The sequence below is a fragment of the Copadichromis virginalis genome, linkage group LG23 (assembly GCF_057382275.1).
Source record: "Copadichromis virginalis isolate Kocher_CV1m ecotype Utaka linkage group LG23, C_Virginalis_male_GT1.1, whole genome shotgun sequence".
Taxonomy (NCBI): domain Eukaryota; kingdom Metazoa; phylum Chordata; class Actinopteri; order Cichliformes; family Cichlidae; genus Copadichromis; species Copadichromis virginalis.
Window position 1 is genome coordinate 6,382,856 of NC_140639.1, and position 15,480 is coordinate 6,398,335.

General features: G+C 43.2%; 1 protein-coding gene across 3 annotated transcripts; it reads left to right on the forward strand.

Moving 5' to 3' along the window:
* Positions 1–859: 859 nt before the first annotated feature.
* On the forward strand, positions 860–15,352 carry arhgap45b (Rho GTPase activating protein 45b). 3 transcript variants are annotated; one of them, XM_085447427.1, is made up of 24 exons: positions 860–1,176; positions 2,215–2,467; positions 3,118–3,300; positions 5,236–5,376; positions 5,522–5,606; positions 6,648–6,720; positions 6,929–7,004; positions 7,497–7,628; positions 8,166–8,227; positions 8,315–8,425; positions 8,534–8,614; positions 8,753–8,920; positions 9,458–9,595; positions 9,680–9,876; positions 10,328–10,452; positions 10,613–10,699; positions 10,806–10,907; positions 10,995–11,158; positions 12,910–13,098; positions 13,198–13,335; positions 13,432–13,703; positions 13,799–14,030; positions 14,342–14,447; positions 14,541–15,352. In XM_085447427.1, exons 1-24 carry the CDS (start codon positions 901–903, stop codon positions 14,981–14,983), a joined length of 3,834 nt encoding a protein of 1,277 aa, XP_085303553.1. In that variant the 5' UTR covers positions 860–900; the 3' UTR covers positions 14,984–15,352. The 3 variants fall into 3 exon arrangements, with proteins under 3 accessions (XP_085303553.1, XP_085303554.1, XP_085303555.1); XM_085447428.1 differs by having other exon boundaries at positions 9,680–9,834; XM_085447429.1 differs by lacking the exon at positions 860–1,176 and adding an exon at positions 1,305–1,734.
* Positions 15,353–15,480: the final 128 nt, after the last annotated feature.

Here is a 15,480-nt window from a genome sequence, read left to right on the forward strand (position 1 = left end):
CTGTGATATTTGTGTCACTCATCGGTGATTAGTATTAATATGCTTGTACAAGAGGTGGACATGCAGATTCACACATCTGCAAAAAGTAACTGTGGAAGCAAAAGGAATGTCAATTAAACAGAACAAATACAAAAATAATTTGAATTTTCTAGATAGTTATTGTTGACACGGTTTCATTTTTCCCCTTTTTGAAATTCCCAGAAAGTAAATTTAGATTAGTTTAGCGGGATCCTCTTCTTAAAATGCGGGAGTCTGAATTAATCTTGTTTTTGTATGACTTTAACTTCATATAGTGGATCTCAAACCGCGTCGACTCAACTCTATTGAAATAAAACATGAACTGATACAGATTCGGTACTTGCTGTGATCAAATGCTATGAATTGATGTTACTTGGGATCTATTTTGCTTCCATACAATTCATTTAACATTATTATCAGATGTAGTTTAATAATTTCTCCGCTTTCCTTCTGATAATGAAAAAATTAAACAAACCTCGGTCTAAAGCGGTTTCGGGGCGCATGTACACCTCGGGGTTTTAATTCTGTGGCCCGAGCAGGTGCACAGAGGGGCGGAAGGTTACCGTCAAAAGCGTCGTTTCAGATGTTGGGAACACACGTGTGTCAGGATGGACTGATTGCTGCTGTGAACGAGGCAACAAGTTGTTGCTTGTGTTCGCTGCTTCTGACTTCACCAGGAGAGACGCCGTCGGGACCGCATTTCCCCGCGTGCACCTCAACCTGAATTAATCCTCGCGAAGCTCGGTGGATAACAAAGTCATCCGTGCGTCTTTCCTCCTCCTCCTCCCCCCTGAGGAAACTGAAACGCGCGCGCACAGCGGATGCCGGGTGCGCACTGACGGTTTGCGGTGAGTTTCTCTGTCAGTGAGCCTGCGCGGCTCGATGAGTGACACCAGGAGGAGGAAGACAGACAGACAGTTATCGTGGCTCAAACTCGACCTGGATGGCACCCAGCTCCCGCTGAGCTCGAGCGGCAGAGCACCCAAGTGGCGAGTCGGGGGGTGGGTGGGGGGGCTGTACGTGAAGCTTAAAGAAGTCGGGATGGACGGCAAAGGCACCCTGAAGATGTTCAGGAAAAAACGGGAACTAATCAAGACACCGTCTATCTCGAAGAAGAGTCGAGCAGGAAGCCCTGGGCCACAGAGCAGCGCCCCGTCTGTGAGTAGCGCATCACTTCTGGTTTCTGATGTTTAACTGTGTGTGTGTGTCAGATGACCATCATCTGGAGTGGACAAGTTTCTGAGAGGGCTCATTACCAGGGGTGCTTTTGTGTGTGTGTGTGTGTGTGTTTGTGTGAGGCTCTGTAAGTTTTTAGTCTTTTTTGGGGGGGAATCTTTTCTGCTGCTGTAGCTGGTGCGATCAGGGGTGTGAAAACTGTCCTCTAGCTGAAACCAGTCATTATAATGCAGTGTCACAGTGCTGAGTGCTGTGATGGGTACCTGACTGTAAGCTGACTCATATCTGGTTATGTGGCGCATAGGAAGTATGTCTCCTGTGGGGTTTTTGCGTGTGTGAGTGAGCAAGTGAGTGAATGCGTTTTGAGAATTTGTGATTAGAATGAGGACAAAAGTCTAGAGGGCAAGGAGCATGCTGAAACGTGGTGGCAAAAATAGTTACAACCCTTATTCTACAAGTCAGAGAGTTAAAAAAGCCGAGTCGAAAGGCAAGGACAGACTGGACATACTGCCCAACAAGCACAACGTATGGCTGAAACAGGTACGTTTGTCGTGTACACACAAGTCTCTGAACAGAAAATATGCACTGATGCTTTTTTTTTGGTTTCCTGTAAAGTATTTAAAATTTTCAGGCTGCTTTTGCTTGGTTGAGATGCACTTGTCGAGCCCTAAATCTACAGGCCGCTGACTTTAGTTGAAGTTTTCTGTTGAGTACCAACAGGCCAAAAAAAAAGAAACTTCTCCGTGAGTTGTGTGTTTTTGTTTATTTTATTTTTTTGTAGGTGATGTATAAAGTTATTCGACTTTCTGCTGAGTTTGCCACACCCGTTAACAGCTTGGAGTCAGGAAGTATTGCACAACGCAGCACAGGATCTTGTGAAAGTCTGCATATGATTGTTTACTAATAACAACAGTGCTGCTGGCCCCAGAGGCAAAGAAAAGTCACCTTGTTAGCCGTAATGCTGAAAGGGACGAGCTACATTGCAGTCTTGACCTTCTCTGTCTTCCTGTCATCTCTCAGCTCTCCATTCTCCAGGAGCAGCCTCGCAGAGATGCAGTCGACATCACACTCTTTTGTTCCCCCTCATCTTCCTCCTCCTCGTCTTCAACACTTACCCCAACTTCCGCCGGGCTCCAGGATCCCTCCGCGTCCTGCCCAGGCACCCCGAGCACTCAGCACAATAAATTGGGAATGATGCAGGGGGTGGGCTGCCCGTCTCCTGTGGCCACTCTCAAGAGACCGACCGCACTGAGCCGACACGCCAGCGCTGCAGGTCTGCTCCATCACTTAATTATAGTCTTGCTCCTGCTTGCTGAGCGTGGCCCATCACAAACAGAATCTGGTCAAAACACCATTTATGATCTGTAACTGAAGCATTTATGTGGCGTTATCACCTTTTAAACATTTAATATGAGTGAAGCTGAAAGGTTTGAGATTATCGACTTGGATTTCAAAGCCTAGAAACTGTGAAACTGAGGAGTTCTTTAACTAATGATTGCTCTTTAAATAGATTTCTTACACTGTTAAATGTAAGAAGGAAAATCATGACCAGAAATTGCCATTCTACAACTTCTGACCAAGAACAAGCCAAAAAAAAATGCTCTAATGGAAAGGAATAGTCAAATGTTTTGGGTAGATGCGAAGGGCCCCTCTAATGTCACACTAGTGAGCATATAAGCTTGAAACTGTTGCACATTTGCAGAAAACCAAATGATACAGATCCCCACGTTTTGTTTTTTGTTTTTATTTCATTACAGTTTGATTGTATTCTCTAAAATCTTGAATCATTCTATTATTTTTATTATTTTTATTTTTTATTTTTATTTTTTTGTGATAATTCATGAAGATTATTCAGTAAAAATTGAAAGTCTCACATGAAGACTAAATGCGTGTTTGTTGAGTGATATTTCTGTGTCTCCTCAGGGTTCCCGCTCCAGTCGTGGGTTTTCACTAGAGGTCAGGGAAAAGGGGCTATAACCCCGACGACTCCATCTGACAGTCCAGAGAGCGCAGCCATCGAGGTGGAGGACATCCCAGCCCTGCTGAGGGATGTCGCACGCTTTGCAGAGGCTGTGGAGAAGCTGAAGGATGTTGTTCTGGCTGAGGGTGAGAGCCGTGATAGGTTTAAGCTTTGTCTTGTACATCTCCAACACAAACCTGCGTGAGAAGCCTCCAAATACATCCTGTCAGACAGGCTTTTGTTTGGTCTTGTTAGCAGCTGCAGTCTTCCCTGCCAAACTCTGACTTACAGAAACGTGCTGTGTCTAGATTTGTTTTGAACAAAGCGCTCTGGGAGTCCCTCAAAGCTGAGCACATTAAAAATATCACTTGTTTTCCCCACTGTTGGGGCAACACACACTTTCCTGCTGACACGAAGCCATGTAAGGTTTTGAATAGTCGCCCTCCATTCAGTAGCTTTGGAGAAACAACAATAGTGTTTGCACTCTCTCTTCCCTTTTGTGTCACTCCATTTTGACAAGAGCTTACACAGAGAGGACATGAGGGATCCAATCTTACATCCGCCGTGTTCAGCGACACATGTGCGCGGTGTGCAAGGGGGGAGGAGGAGGAGTATGTTATGGGCGGAGCATCTCTGCACAAGCAAGCTTTACAAGAGGCTCTGAGCTTCCTCTCTCCAAATGGAGGCAGCGTGCTCACAAAGACAACCGCACGCTTGTCTCCAGCAGGAAACCAGTTTTTTGTTTACTGCAGACATGTTCTTGTGCTCCACGTGCACGATGCAGTGAAGCTTTAAAAAAAAGGGGCCATATCACAGGGGTTTGAAAAAGAACAAAGAAAGTCCACCTGCTGAATGCTCAAACTGTGTTGTCTTCTCTAGTTTCTGTCGTGTTTTGGCTAGTTTAGCTCACTTGTCTGTTATCTGGCTCTGTTCTGTCATGTTCTCCACCCACAGAGAGCTTTCTAAACAGGAAGCCATGATGGATTGTCTCTGACAGAAAGGCCTCGTCCGCACTTCCTCGTCTGATAGTCTGGCTGCGTTGCAGTGATGCGACACTGATCACTTTCAGAATCAAAAATACAATTGCGGCGTTGAGGTGCTCTTAATCTAAAGCAAAACCTCTTTTGACATTAAAAACTGTTCTCAGAAACTTCAAAAAGAACATTTGAGCCACAGGGGAAAAAAAAATGTTGCAGAACACCACAGTTGGTTTGTAGTGTTGCAAAACAATAGAAGGGACCACATCCTCTCCGGCACTGTGTTTAGGTCACTCTGTTCTTGTAGTGTGCTGCTGCTAATCTGATACTCTGACACACATTTCGAGACGAGGGTGATGGACCAGCTGCCCTCTGCTCTCCTCCACCAGCGAGCCAGTGTGATTAGATGACTCGATGGAAGAATGCGAGGTTGCAACATTAAAGGGTTGACAAAACCGGTGTCTGGAGGAAAGGAGGCTAGAAATGTGTCACCAGTGACATTAAAGCTGACAATGTTTATCTGGAGCTGACCTGTCTGACACTTGGCCTATTATCAGTGTCCTTATGGTTGGTGTTTCAACTGTCAGTCTCCATCTGCTGTTCCCCTGGGAAGAAAGACTTGGAGACTTTCAGCAATGTTATTTCAGGGAAGAGCTAATGTATCGATAGCACTCGTTTTCTTGCTAGCCTTGCTCCATCCAAACATTTTTAAAAATTCCACCTGTAAGCACCTACATTTCTTTAATGAACACGGACTTGGCTATGTGAGGATTAAAATCAGCAAGTTCTTAGTGTTTCTTGCGGAAAGGAAGCAGAGATTCTGTTTAAACTGTATCTCAGGTGGTGCCACAAACCAGCAATTTCACAATGATTGCAACTGCGTTTGGCAGAATGCATCGCCCAAAATAAAGTCAGCAAAATGTTCACGTACATATTGTATCGAGAACGAGACAAGTTGCTACGCGCTGGCAGCGATTTTAGTAGATGGCTTATTGTTGGCAAGTCAACACATCCTAAACCTCAAGCGTGATCTTTTTTTGAAGCTTGTTCCGCTGTTTTTCCTCTTGGTTCTTGTTTCACCTACCACGACTCTATCTCACCCAGGTAAGGAGAGTCAGCGGCCCGTGGCCCACGAGTGTTTAGGGGAGGTGCTTCGGATTTTGCGCCAGGTCATCAACACTTATCCTCTGCTCAACACCGTCGAGATCCTCACTGCTGCCGGCAAACTCATATCCAAGGTCAAAGGTAGACAGACTCTTCTGTTTTTTTAGATGCATGTCTTTGAAAATCTCGATGTAAATCTGAGTTGTACAATGACGGTAAAACCCAACATCACTCTGTAACTACTCTTGACCACGACTGAAACCTGAACACATGTACGATTTTCCAGGTTTCCACTATGAGTCCTCTAACGAGGCTGATAAAAAGGACTTTGAGAAGGCAATTGAAACCATTGCTGTCGCTTTTAGTAGCAAGTAAGTATCTAAATCAGCTTTTTATTCATATATAAAAGTAAAACGCTGTCAAAAGCTGCTTCTGTTTCTTATCAGTAGCTTCTAAGAATGTATTTCAGTGGCAGTGAAGCCTTAGTGGTGTCCAGTAGGCTATTGTTCACACACAGGCAGTTCAGGTGGTGTGTAATTGTAGATATTAATACGAACAAAGTAGTCTGCTGTTGGGAATGAGAGAGAGAAGTGCAGTGATGGTGACACATTTGCATGAGACAAAGCTGAAAACAGGAAGTGGGTTTTCTTCTACCGTATGACACAAAACCAAAAGTAGAAAATGCTGTTGACTACCTGCCTGCTAAATGAACAGATTGCAGACCAAAGAGAAAATACATCGTGGGAACACTCGGTTGATTTGAGCTACCTGAGAATAGTTGAGATCAAAAGAACTGGCCTTTAAATTTGCTTTTGTTTTCCTGTAACTTTTTGTATTTTTTTTCTAATAGTAATGTAAAATGAATATATATATTTTTTTTAATGGCAAAGGAAAAATACTAAAAGCTGAAGTATAATTGTGGCGTATCGTACCAGGATTTTATCGCATGCCTGTCTGTGCCATTTCAGGGTTTACACAACTGTCACACAGCTTCAGGAGGAAGTGAGCTGGCAGAGACAGTTGAAATCTGCCATATGAGTCTGTTTCCTCATTCTCTTCTCTAGCCTTCCTCTGTATGACTCGATTTTGACATGAATGCAAAGACGGAAAAATCTAGTGTTGTTGTTTGGCCTGCATTTCAGCACATAGGATGGTTGCAAGAAAATAAAAATGACTGCTACCAAATTACATGATTTTGGGGGGCGGCGAAGGTAAGCTGGTAGACTAACAAAAACTGTCACGAAACTTGCTTATCACCTTCAATCTGCAGTGTACCTGTGGAGGTTTCGTAGAAGGCCTGGCCCTCTTCCTCTCTACTGCTTTCTCTTTTGAAATCCATCTTACGCTTTTTCTCTCTCTGCAATTCAACAAAGATTTTACGTTTGTGTGAAGGAGTCTGTGTTTCTCTTTAGTGTGTCTGAACTGCTGATGGGAGAGGTGGACAGCAGCACGTTGCTCTCCTTGCTGCCTACAGAGAAGAGCAGAGTGAGTTTGTCACCTATATTTCACACGTGCCAACCAAAAAGAAAAGTTACTTAATGTGGTGGTTATGCAAAAAGCTCCTTGATTAAATTAAACGTCACTGCCCGCAAAATGACACCTACACCTAAATTTCTGCTGAGTGTAAGGGGGGGGGGAAAGAAAAATATCCTCTAATTCTAGCGAGTAAAGGTTCGTGTTTATGCCGTTTTAGTCCATGGAGAACTTGTACACTGGTTCTGGCCATGGAGGAGATGGTGGACATTACAGGAGCGACCTGCAGGACATGGGTAAGCATAAAGGTGCCGTACAGCTTTTGCTTTCAGTTAATCACAGGTGCTGCTTTGCATAACAGTGTAACCTCCTCCTTTCCATTCATCTCATTTGACTCCATATGTAAACGTTATAGTGGATATTTTCCTATTTTCTGTATTTTGATGTGACTGTGCATACTTTCAAACCGCCAACGTCACTGTAGTAATCTTAATGTTATCCCTGTGTTCATGTGAGAGATTTCATGTGTAGTAGGTCTCCCCCTGCTGATGAATATCCTGCAGTGCTCGGATGTTGTCGCAGTTAGTTTGTTGGAAAATCACAGTCACAGGGGAAGTTTTTAGCAGAGAGAAATTACAGATTTAAGTACTGACCACAGCAGAAGACACTAAAAATAAGCTTCCAAATCAAATCCACTCGCATACCCGATGCAAACAATCGTCCTGTTTTCTGTCGTATCGACAAAGCGTTTCCTGCACAGTGACCTGTGTTGGTGTGTTGATGTGTAGGTAGAGCTGAGGAAGTGGATGTCATCCTACAGCACAGCGAGGGAGGGGTGGACTCTGCTCTGCTCTACGCCAAAACCATTTCCAAGTACATGAAGGACCTGATGTGCTACGTGGAAAAGAGAACTTCACTTGGTTAGTGGGAGTGACGAAACTATGTGAGAGTGATTGTACAAAGTCAGACCAACTATCAACTATGATTTCAGACACTAAACTAGACTTGAGCTTCTTATCACTGACATGTTTTGGGGTTGTTGTTTTTTTTGTTTGTTTGTTTGTTTGTTTGTTTGTTTGTTTTTTGAGTCAGAAGTGACCATTTTTAGATGAGAGTACAACGTAGCAAGTTATCAGTGAACTGATGAGCTTACTAAAACTTGTATGGGAAAATCCACCCATTTAGCTGTCACATGGGAGGAAATTGGTTTTAAAAAACCACTACAGGCTGGAGACATTGTTATTTCTTATGTACATTTGGGGGGTTTTAACCCGGGAGTCCATGAGGATTGAGGCATCTTTGAAGACGGCTTCAAGTGGCCATTCAAGTTTATTCCATCTTATTAAAAAAATAGTGAATTTTTTGGGGTGATTAAATTTTTATAGTGCACGTTGTCCTAGAAGTTGTGCTTTTGACCATAATTTTAATAGTCTCTGTTTTTGTTTTGTCTTCCCCAGAGACCGAGTTCTCCAAAGGCCTCCAGAGATTATACCAGTCTTCCAAACACAGTATTACACATGTAAGCTCCATTCACTTTCACCTCTAAAGAGCTGTAATTTCTTTATAGTTCACGATCGTCATCTTATTGCTTGCTCTCTTCCTCTAGCCCCACATGCCTCTTTTCTCCATCTACTCTCTGGCTCTGGAGCAGGACCAGGAGCAGAGTGTGGGCCTGCAGCAGGCCAACAACACCCTGCACAACCAAACCTTCATTCAGGTACATTTCTGAGTTATTGGTTACTATTCTAGTAAATGAAGCACAAACCACATTTTTAGTTAGTCACTTGCAATTTCTCACCTCTCATATTTAATGTGTATCCTGCAGCCTCTGATGCAGCGTAAACAGGAGCATGAAAAGAGACGTAAGGAGATCAAGGAACACTGGATTCGAGCTAAAAGAAAATTGGTTTGGCCTTATGATCTTTTATTAATCAACAGCCCTGTTTTATCCTTTTACTGTGACAAGAAAATCAGGCAATAACTGAAAATACCACAAACCTATTTATTTATTTATTTCTTTTTTGTTTCGTTCCTCCTCATTTAGATGGAATGTGAGGCAAACCTGCGGAAGGCCAAGCAAGCCTACATAGCACGCTGCGAGGAGTACGACAAGGCTAAAACGGCAGCCTGCCGAGCTGAAGAGGAGGGAGGGGGATCCACAGCGAAGTCTGTGGAGAAGAAGAAACGAGTGGAAGAAGAGGCTCGCAACAAGGTTCTTCTCAATAACTTTGTTTTGCTGATGTTGTTTTGTCTCTGCAGGAAGAAAGACGATTAAATTTTTTTTGCATACGACCTATATCAGCTGAAAATCTTTGGTCACAACTCCGTCACATGAGCCAAAGATGTTGTGTGAGGACACAAAGAAGGAAATAGTTTATCTGATACTTGCTAGTTTAGGCTGAGTGAACAGTTCAGCTTTACATAGGGCTCGTGAAAACCACTGCTGGACTTTCAGATCTTTCCCACTACTGGATGAATTCATGATTTTAAAAAATAGGTTAGAAAATGAAGAATTATGTACCTTCATTGCCCACCAGGGGGCCGCACCCTGCACTTCAAGAATAACTAAGCTTACCCTTTCTGATTTTTGCCACTGTGTGAAATGTTTCATCAACACTTTTCTGTCTGATAAATGATCTGACAGATATAAACAGCAAAGAAAAAGCAGAAGTAAACTGAAACTGTGTGTGTGTGTGTGTGTGTGTGTGTGTGTGTGTGTGTGTGTGTGTGTGTGTGTGCGTGCGCACAGGCAGATGAGGCGGAGGCCACCTACAAGACTTGTATAGCAGACGCCGCCACTCAGCAGCAGGAGCTTGAGCACACAAAGGTCACAGTGCTGAGGCAGCTGCAGGACATCATCAAACAGAGTGATCAGACCATTCGCTCGGTGAGAACAAAGGCCACACAAGCCATCGCGTCTCGCCAAGAAGAAAAGCTACAAATGCTCACCATCTAATCTTTTCACTTCCAGGCGACCATCTCCTACTACCAGCTCATGCACATGCAGACAGTAGCCCTGCCTGTGCACTACCAGACTCTGTGCGAGAGCAGCAAGCTGTACGACCCCGGCCAGCAGTACGCCGCTCACGTGCGAGACCTGCAGCTGCCAGAGCAGCCGACCATCCAGTACGCGTTTGAGTCCTACTCTCCCTCCAACTCATCATCGCAGTAAGAACTTCAAGCGCATCCTCAATTAGTTTCTCAATGAAACCGTTCCTATGCAGCTCAGGATGGGGGTTGTTACAGTTTGGGGGCCACATATGCCTACAGCAGAGAGAATTTAGCAAGGATCCACTCATATCTGATTACTCGTTCCTAAATGTATTCTCTCTTTAACCAAACATTTTCACAGACATGACACAATGTATCAAAACCACGTTGTTTCTGTTTCCCAAATATAACCTGGGTTAGACTATTTTAGGAGTTGATTGACTACATACAACAATAGAATACTCTATATACAGTGTTATACCACTGATGCTGTAATTTGTACTAAAATGCCATATCACACCTGCTACACACAACCCTGTACCCAGGCGTAGGACTAGACTCTCGAAATATGAATAAAAGAAACCCACTTTTAATGCATTTGCAATCTGAAAATCCCAAATTGTTGCAGCCATGGTCACAGACCGAGGAATGACAGCTTCAACACAGACATGCAAACGAGTCAAACAGACAGTCCTGCCGTCAGTGTGGAGACGACAGCTGGAGACAGCCGAGAGTCAGAAGTCCAGCGCAAGAGTAAGTGCATCCGATGTCTGCCGCTGCTAAAGATTTTACACAAATCTTAACAATTCCTCGCAATTACTTGTGACCTGTTACTATCCTGATGTCTGTAGTTAACAGAATTGGCAATGTAAAATGTGACTAGCTCATGTTATTGTCCCTTTTGTTATCACAGGACAGGGGCATAAGTCATGGGGCTCAACAGTGAGCGATGACAGCGTTGTTGGAGATGGAGGCCTGGATTCTCCAACTGCCAGCACAAGTAAGTGTAGACACATCTTCTGTTAGTTTCACGCTAATCCGTACCAAAACCCTGCTCCAGAGATGGCAGTATGCATTATAAACGCTCTCAAACTCACTTATTTTAGGTGACATCGCTAAGATTGTTCGGACTTCATCGACTGGAACGATGTCGTCCAATGAGGATGCAGATGAAAAAGATGGAAATGTGTCCTCATTTGAAACTCAAAGTAAGATTTCCAGATTGTACATGTTAAACCTGGCTATCGGTTGAGTTTGGATTTTGCGGAGTGTGTGATGGGGGTTATTCTGTGCAGATATTAACGGCATGGATCCAGACGTGGTGGTGTCCACCGGACCTTTCCGTAATATCGGCCTGTCCAAAGCAGCCTTGACCCACCGACTGAGGAAGCTTCGGACTCCTTCCAAGTGCCGCGAATGTGACAGCTACGTTTATTTCCAGGGAGCTGAATGCGAGGAAGTGAGTTCTTCATCACTTCACCAGGCTAACATGTTTTGAGGCTCACGCTCCGAGTTGCACACTGAAACACTGAAAGCCTTCCAGCTGTGGTTAGATCGGCTCAGTGTGTTGCTGATGCATGCTACATTTTAATGATAGTAGTCAGCGTGTTCAGTGAGCATATGCAAATGTCAAAGTAAAATATTTTGTATTCTTAAAATTAACTTTTTATGTTGAACCCCACAAAATAGAAGAGAAAAATGCATAAGTGGTTAGATAAATATGTTCAGTGTGGATACATGTAAATTACAGTATGTAATGATCAACACTAAAAATGAACATCTCAGACTTTCTGTAAAGGATGGACTTCCCTGAGAAGTAAAGCCAATGTGGAAATTGCATTGTTTCTAATGGTTGGAGGGGGAAGTGTAAAAAACTGTGCGTAAAATGGCCCTCAGCTGTCAGTCCACACCTTGCTCGTCCCTTCTGGTTGGAAAATTTAGCAAAGTTCAAAATGCCCATCACAAGACTTTATTAACAAGAAGGTGATGTCACTGTAACTGTTACAATCTTGTATATTTATAGCAATAATAAGGAACTACGTAGCATAAAGTGTAAAGCATGACTCAAAGCAAACGAGGGGAGAAAAAATAATTTCCGAAGAAAGACTTTAAAAAGTGTGTGTGTGTGTGTGTGTGTGTATATAGTTAGTTGAAAGAAGCTACACGTCACTCTGATTACAACAGATGGTACAGTTTCTGTTTTTAGAACAGGAAACTGGAATTTCCAGTGTTCCAAGAAAATATCAAGAACTGCAAACAAAGAGACAATAAAACCACAACAAACAACTGTAACAGGAATATGTAATGACAGACAAATTTCATATCTTTATACCATTTTTTTTTTTTTTTTTTTTTTTTCCCCCACCATCTTTTCTATTGAATCGGGGGTTTTCCTTCCAATGGGCATAATAAATACAGTGGAAATGTAGTAAGGCAATTGTGATACCACTGTGTCACCCCCTTATTAATGCCCGTGTTATCTAATTTTATTCCATCAGGTGATTTTTTTTTTTTTTTTTTTTTTTTTTTTTTTTTTTTTTTTTTAAATTTTATTTATTTGTACACACACGTTTATTAACCAAGCATGTGTACACATACAAGAAATTTGACTCTGGTTGTTTCTTTGTTCTAAGTGTATATAACAGAGTAGACAACAGTCATTACTGACAATAACAGTGCACATAGCATATTTATGGTGCAGATGTTGGAATAATTAAGGGATGGAACGTGTGTGTGTGTGTGTGTGGATTGACTATAAACACATATAGACATGTACAACATTCAGCTGGCTGTCATTTGGCTGTCACTTGCTGATAATTGAGATTCACAGCAAGATTAACCATACTCATTTGAATACTGTTGATTGCAACAAGCAGCCTTACTTTGCATTGCAAATGTGAAACACCTGTAGTTAAAGTTTTTTTATCAGTGAAATTGAACATAGGTTCCCAAAAAGTTGATTCTGTTCATCTAGACGTAGAGTTTTCAGTGGGAGAAACTTTTTGTATGTGTAAAACTATGTATTATGCATAGTTTATTTATGTTACCTACACTATTGAAATTGCACATTACACCTTTGTAATCATTTTTGGGGGTTTTTAACGTTCTTCCTAATTAGATGTCACAAGTTTTTCTACCTAGTCACAAGTTACAGCTGTTCCCAGGCTACGATGGTTAAGATGATAATCATTATATTAACTGTTTTCTCAGTGTTTCCTGGCGTGCCACAAGCGCTGTCTGGAAACTCTGGCGATCCAGTGTGGTCATAAGAAGCTGCAGGGCCGTCTGCAGCTGTTTGGCAGAGATTTCACTCAGGTAGCCAGCTGTGCCAGTGACGGTATTCCCTTCATCATCACCAAGTGCATCTCTGAGATCGAGAGACGGGCACTGAAGATGAAGGTGAGAAAAAGCACGTATGCTGTGTTTTGATGGGGTGGTCGATTTCTGATTGTTTGCCTTTGAACCGTTGGGTTTAAATCTCCTTTCTCCTCTTTTCAGGGCATCTACAGGGTGAATGGAGTGAAGACCCGTGTGGAGAAACTGTGTCAGGCCTTTGAGAATGGAAAAGAGCTGGTCGAGTTGTCTCAGTGTTCACCACATGACATAAGCAACGTGCTCAAGCTTTACCTCAGACAGGTAACTGAGGTTACACTGATGTGTAGCAGCTAGTAAAGACTGAACCTGAAGCTCAAGTCAATCATCATATGTTTGGTGTTTTTCCTTTACCCCCAGCTGCCTGAGCCCATCATGCCTTTCCATCTGTACAACAAGCTGATGGGTTTGGCAAAGGAGAGTCTGCATAATGAAGGAGACACACCGGAGGGGGAGGACTCAGAGTCGAGCAGCACTCACCCGGCAGTGAGCAGGGGGCCAGAGCTGGTGGATCTGGGCCCAGACACGGACCCAGAGGTCCTGGTCCTGGTGGACAGTCTGAGGGAACTTTTAAAGGAGCTGCCCAAACCCAACATCGCCACACTGCGCTACATCGTTCGTCACCTTCGAAGGTGAGTTAGTCATACAAGTCATATTAATTTTTTATTAAAAAGCAAAGATTCTGTTAACCTCACCATCCTTTCTTGCTCCATCTTTCTCATTCCAGGATCGCAGAGCTGGAACAGGATAACAAGATGAGCCCCAGCAACCTTGGCATTGTGTTTGGGCCCTCTCTGATGCGGCCCCGTCCAACGGGGGCTACGATATCCCTGTCCTCTTTGGTTGATTATCCCCATCAGGCTCGCATCGTGGAGGCCTTCATAGTCTTCTACTCTTCCATCTTCCAATCCAAAACTTCTCAGACCCACAAAACCTCCCGTGCTGCCTCCACGCAGCAGGTAGGAATCCAGCACACGGTGCACATTAGTATTTACTTACTGCTGAGCCTTTTTGTGAGACATTTTTAGGAATTAAATACTACTGCACAAAATATTTGCTCTGTTTTTACACATACTCTAAAGCATTGGAACAGAAAACCTGCTTTAACAAAGTCTAAAGAGTTAAAGGTTGCAAACAGCCCGGTATTAACGAGCAATACCAAAACTGGTCATAATCAGTCTGGCTAATAGAGACACCAGATTTGCATTTTTCTGTTGACTGAAAACAAATTCATGTTGTGAAGCTTTCACACTTTCCCTCCTGGTTTCAGGAAAATGTTACACAAGACAAAATGGTGAGCCCTGTTGACGCAGAAGAGGATGCGAGCAGAGAGGAGAAGACTAAACCTGAGGTTGACAAGACAGAGGAGGGATGTGGTGAGTTTTAAAGGCCAAGTTGTGTAATTTTATAGTAAATGATTTGCTCTTGAAAATGTTATATACATTTATCACTTATTTATCTGCATTCAGGAAGCTCTTTGGGGTCATTGGGCTCCAGTGAGCAGCTCCCAGACTCTGACTCTGAGCTGGACGAGAGGCACTCCCACAGCCTTACGAAGCAGGAGAGCGTGAGCATAGACGATGACCAGCTGAGCTACAGGGACAGTTTGGACCTGTCCAGTCAGTCTGCAATCCACATCGAGCCTGAACAAGATCTGGATCAGGATCAGGAAAACCCAGAGGGAGAAGAACCCCCCGCTCTGCCAGACAGCGGGCCCCCAGAAGAAGGTGCTGGAGAAGAGCAGGATCTGAGCGCTTCTCTGGCAGAGCTCAACGTGAATCAGTCCAACAATAACAACAACTACCACCCGTGCTCTCCCACACTGAGCCTGTCGGGCCTTCCACTGGCACGTCTCTGTGGAAAGAAATTACCACTGACGAGAAATCGAGACAGCGAGCCAGAGTTTGTCTGATATTGTCAATCGTGTCTGTTCGTCTTTAAATTTGAAGTTAATGAAAGCCTAACGGTCTGCCGTGTAAATAGGTCAAATTAAATTTTAAACTGTAGATGTATGTTACTGTACTAATCTTTGCTGCCAGTGAACCCTCTCTGCACGCTTGCTGCTCTTGGGATTACTGGCGTTTCAAGATATTTGATTTGTTTGTATTTTAAAGCGTTTGTTTTTTGGGGGAAGGGAACGCTGCATCAGAATGTGACGCGTGAAAGCAGATTCCACTGCTGGTTATTTCAGCTCTAAAATTGAAATACATGTAAACATTCTTATAAATGTTGCCTTTTGTCTTATGTCAGTTTTAATAAAGGTTCTTGTTTTAAATTTGTAGTTTTTGATTTTTGGCATTTTGTGCAAATTACCAAGACGGAGAAATTAAACCAAATGAGCACAGTTGCAACCTATTTCCTAGAATGGGGAACGTGGTGAGGAATATGTCGTCTTTAATGTATTCATTT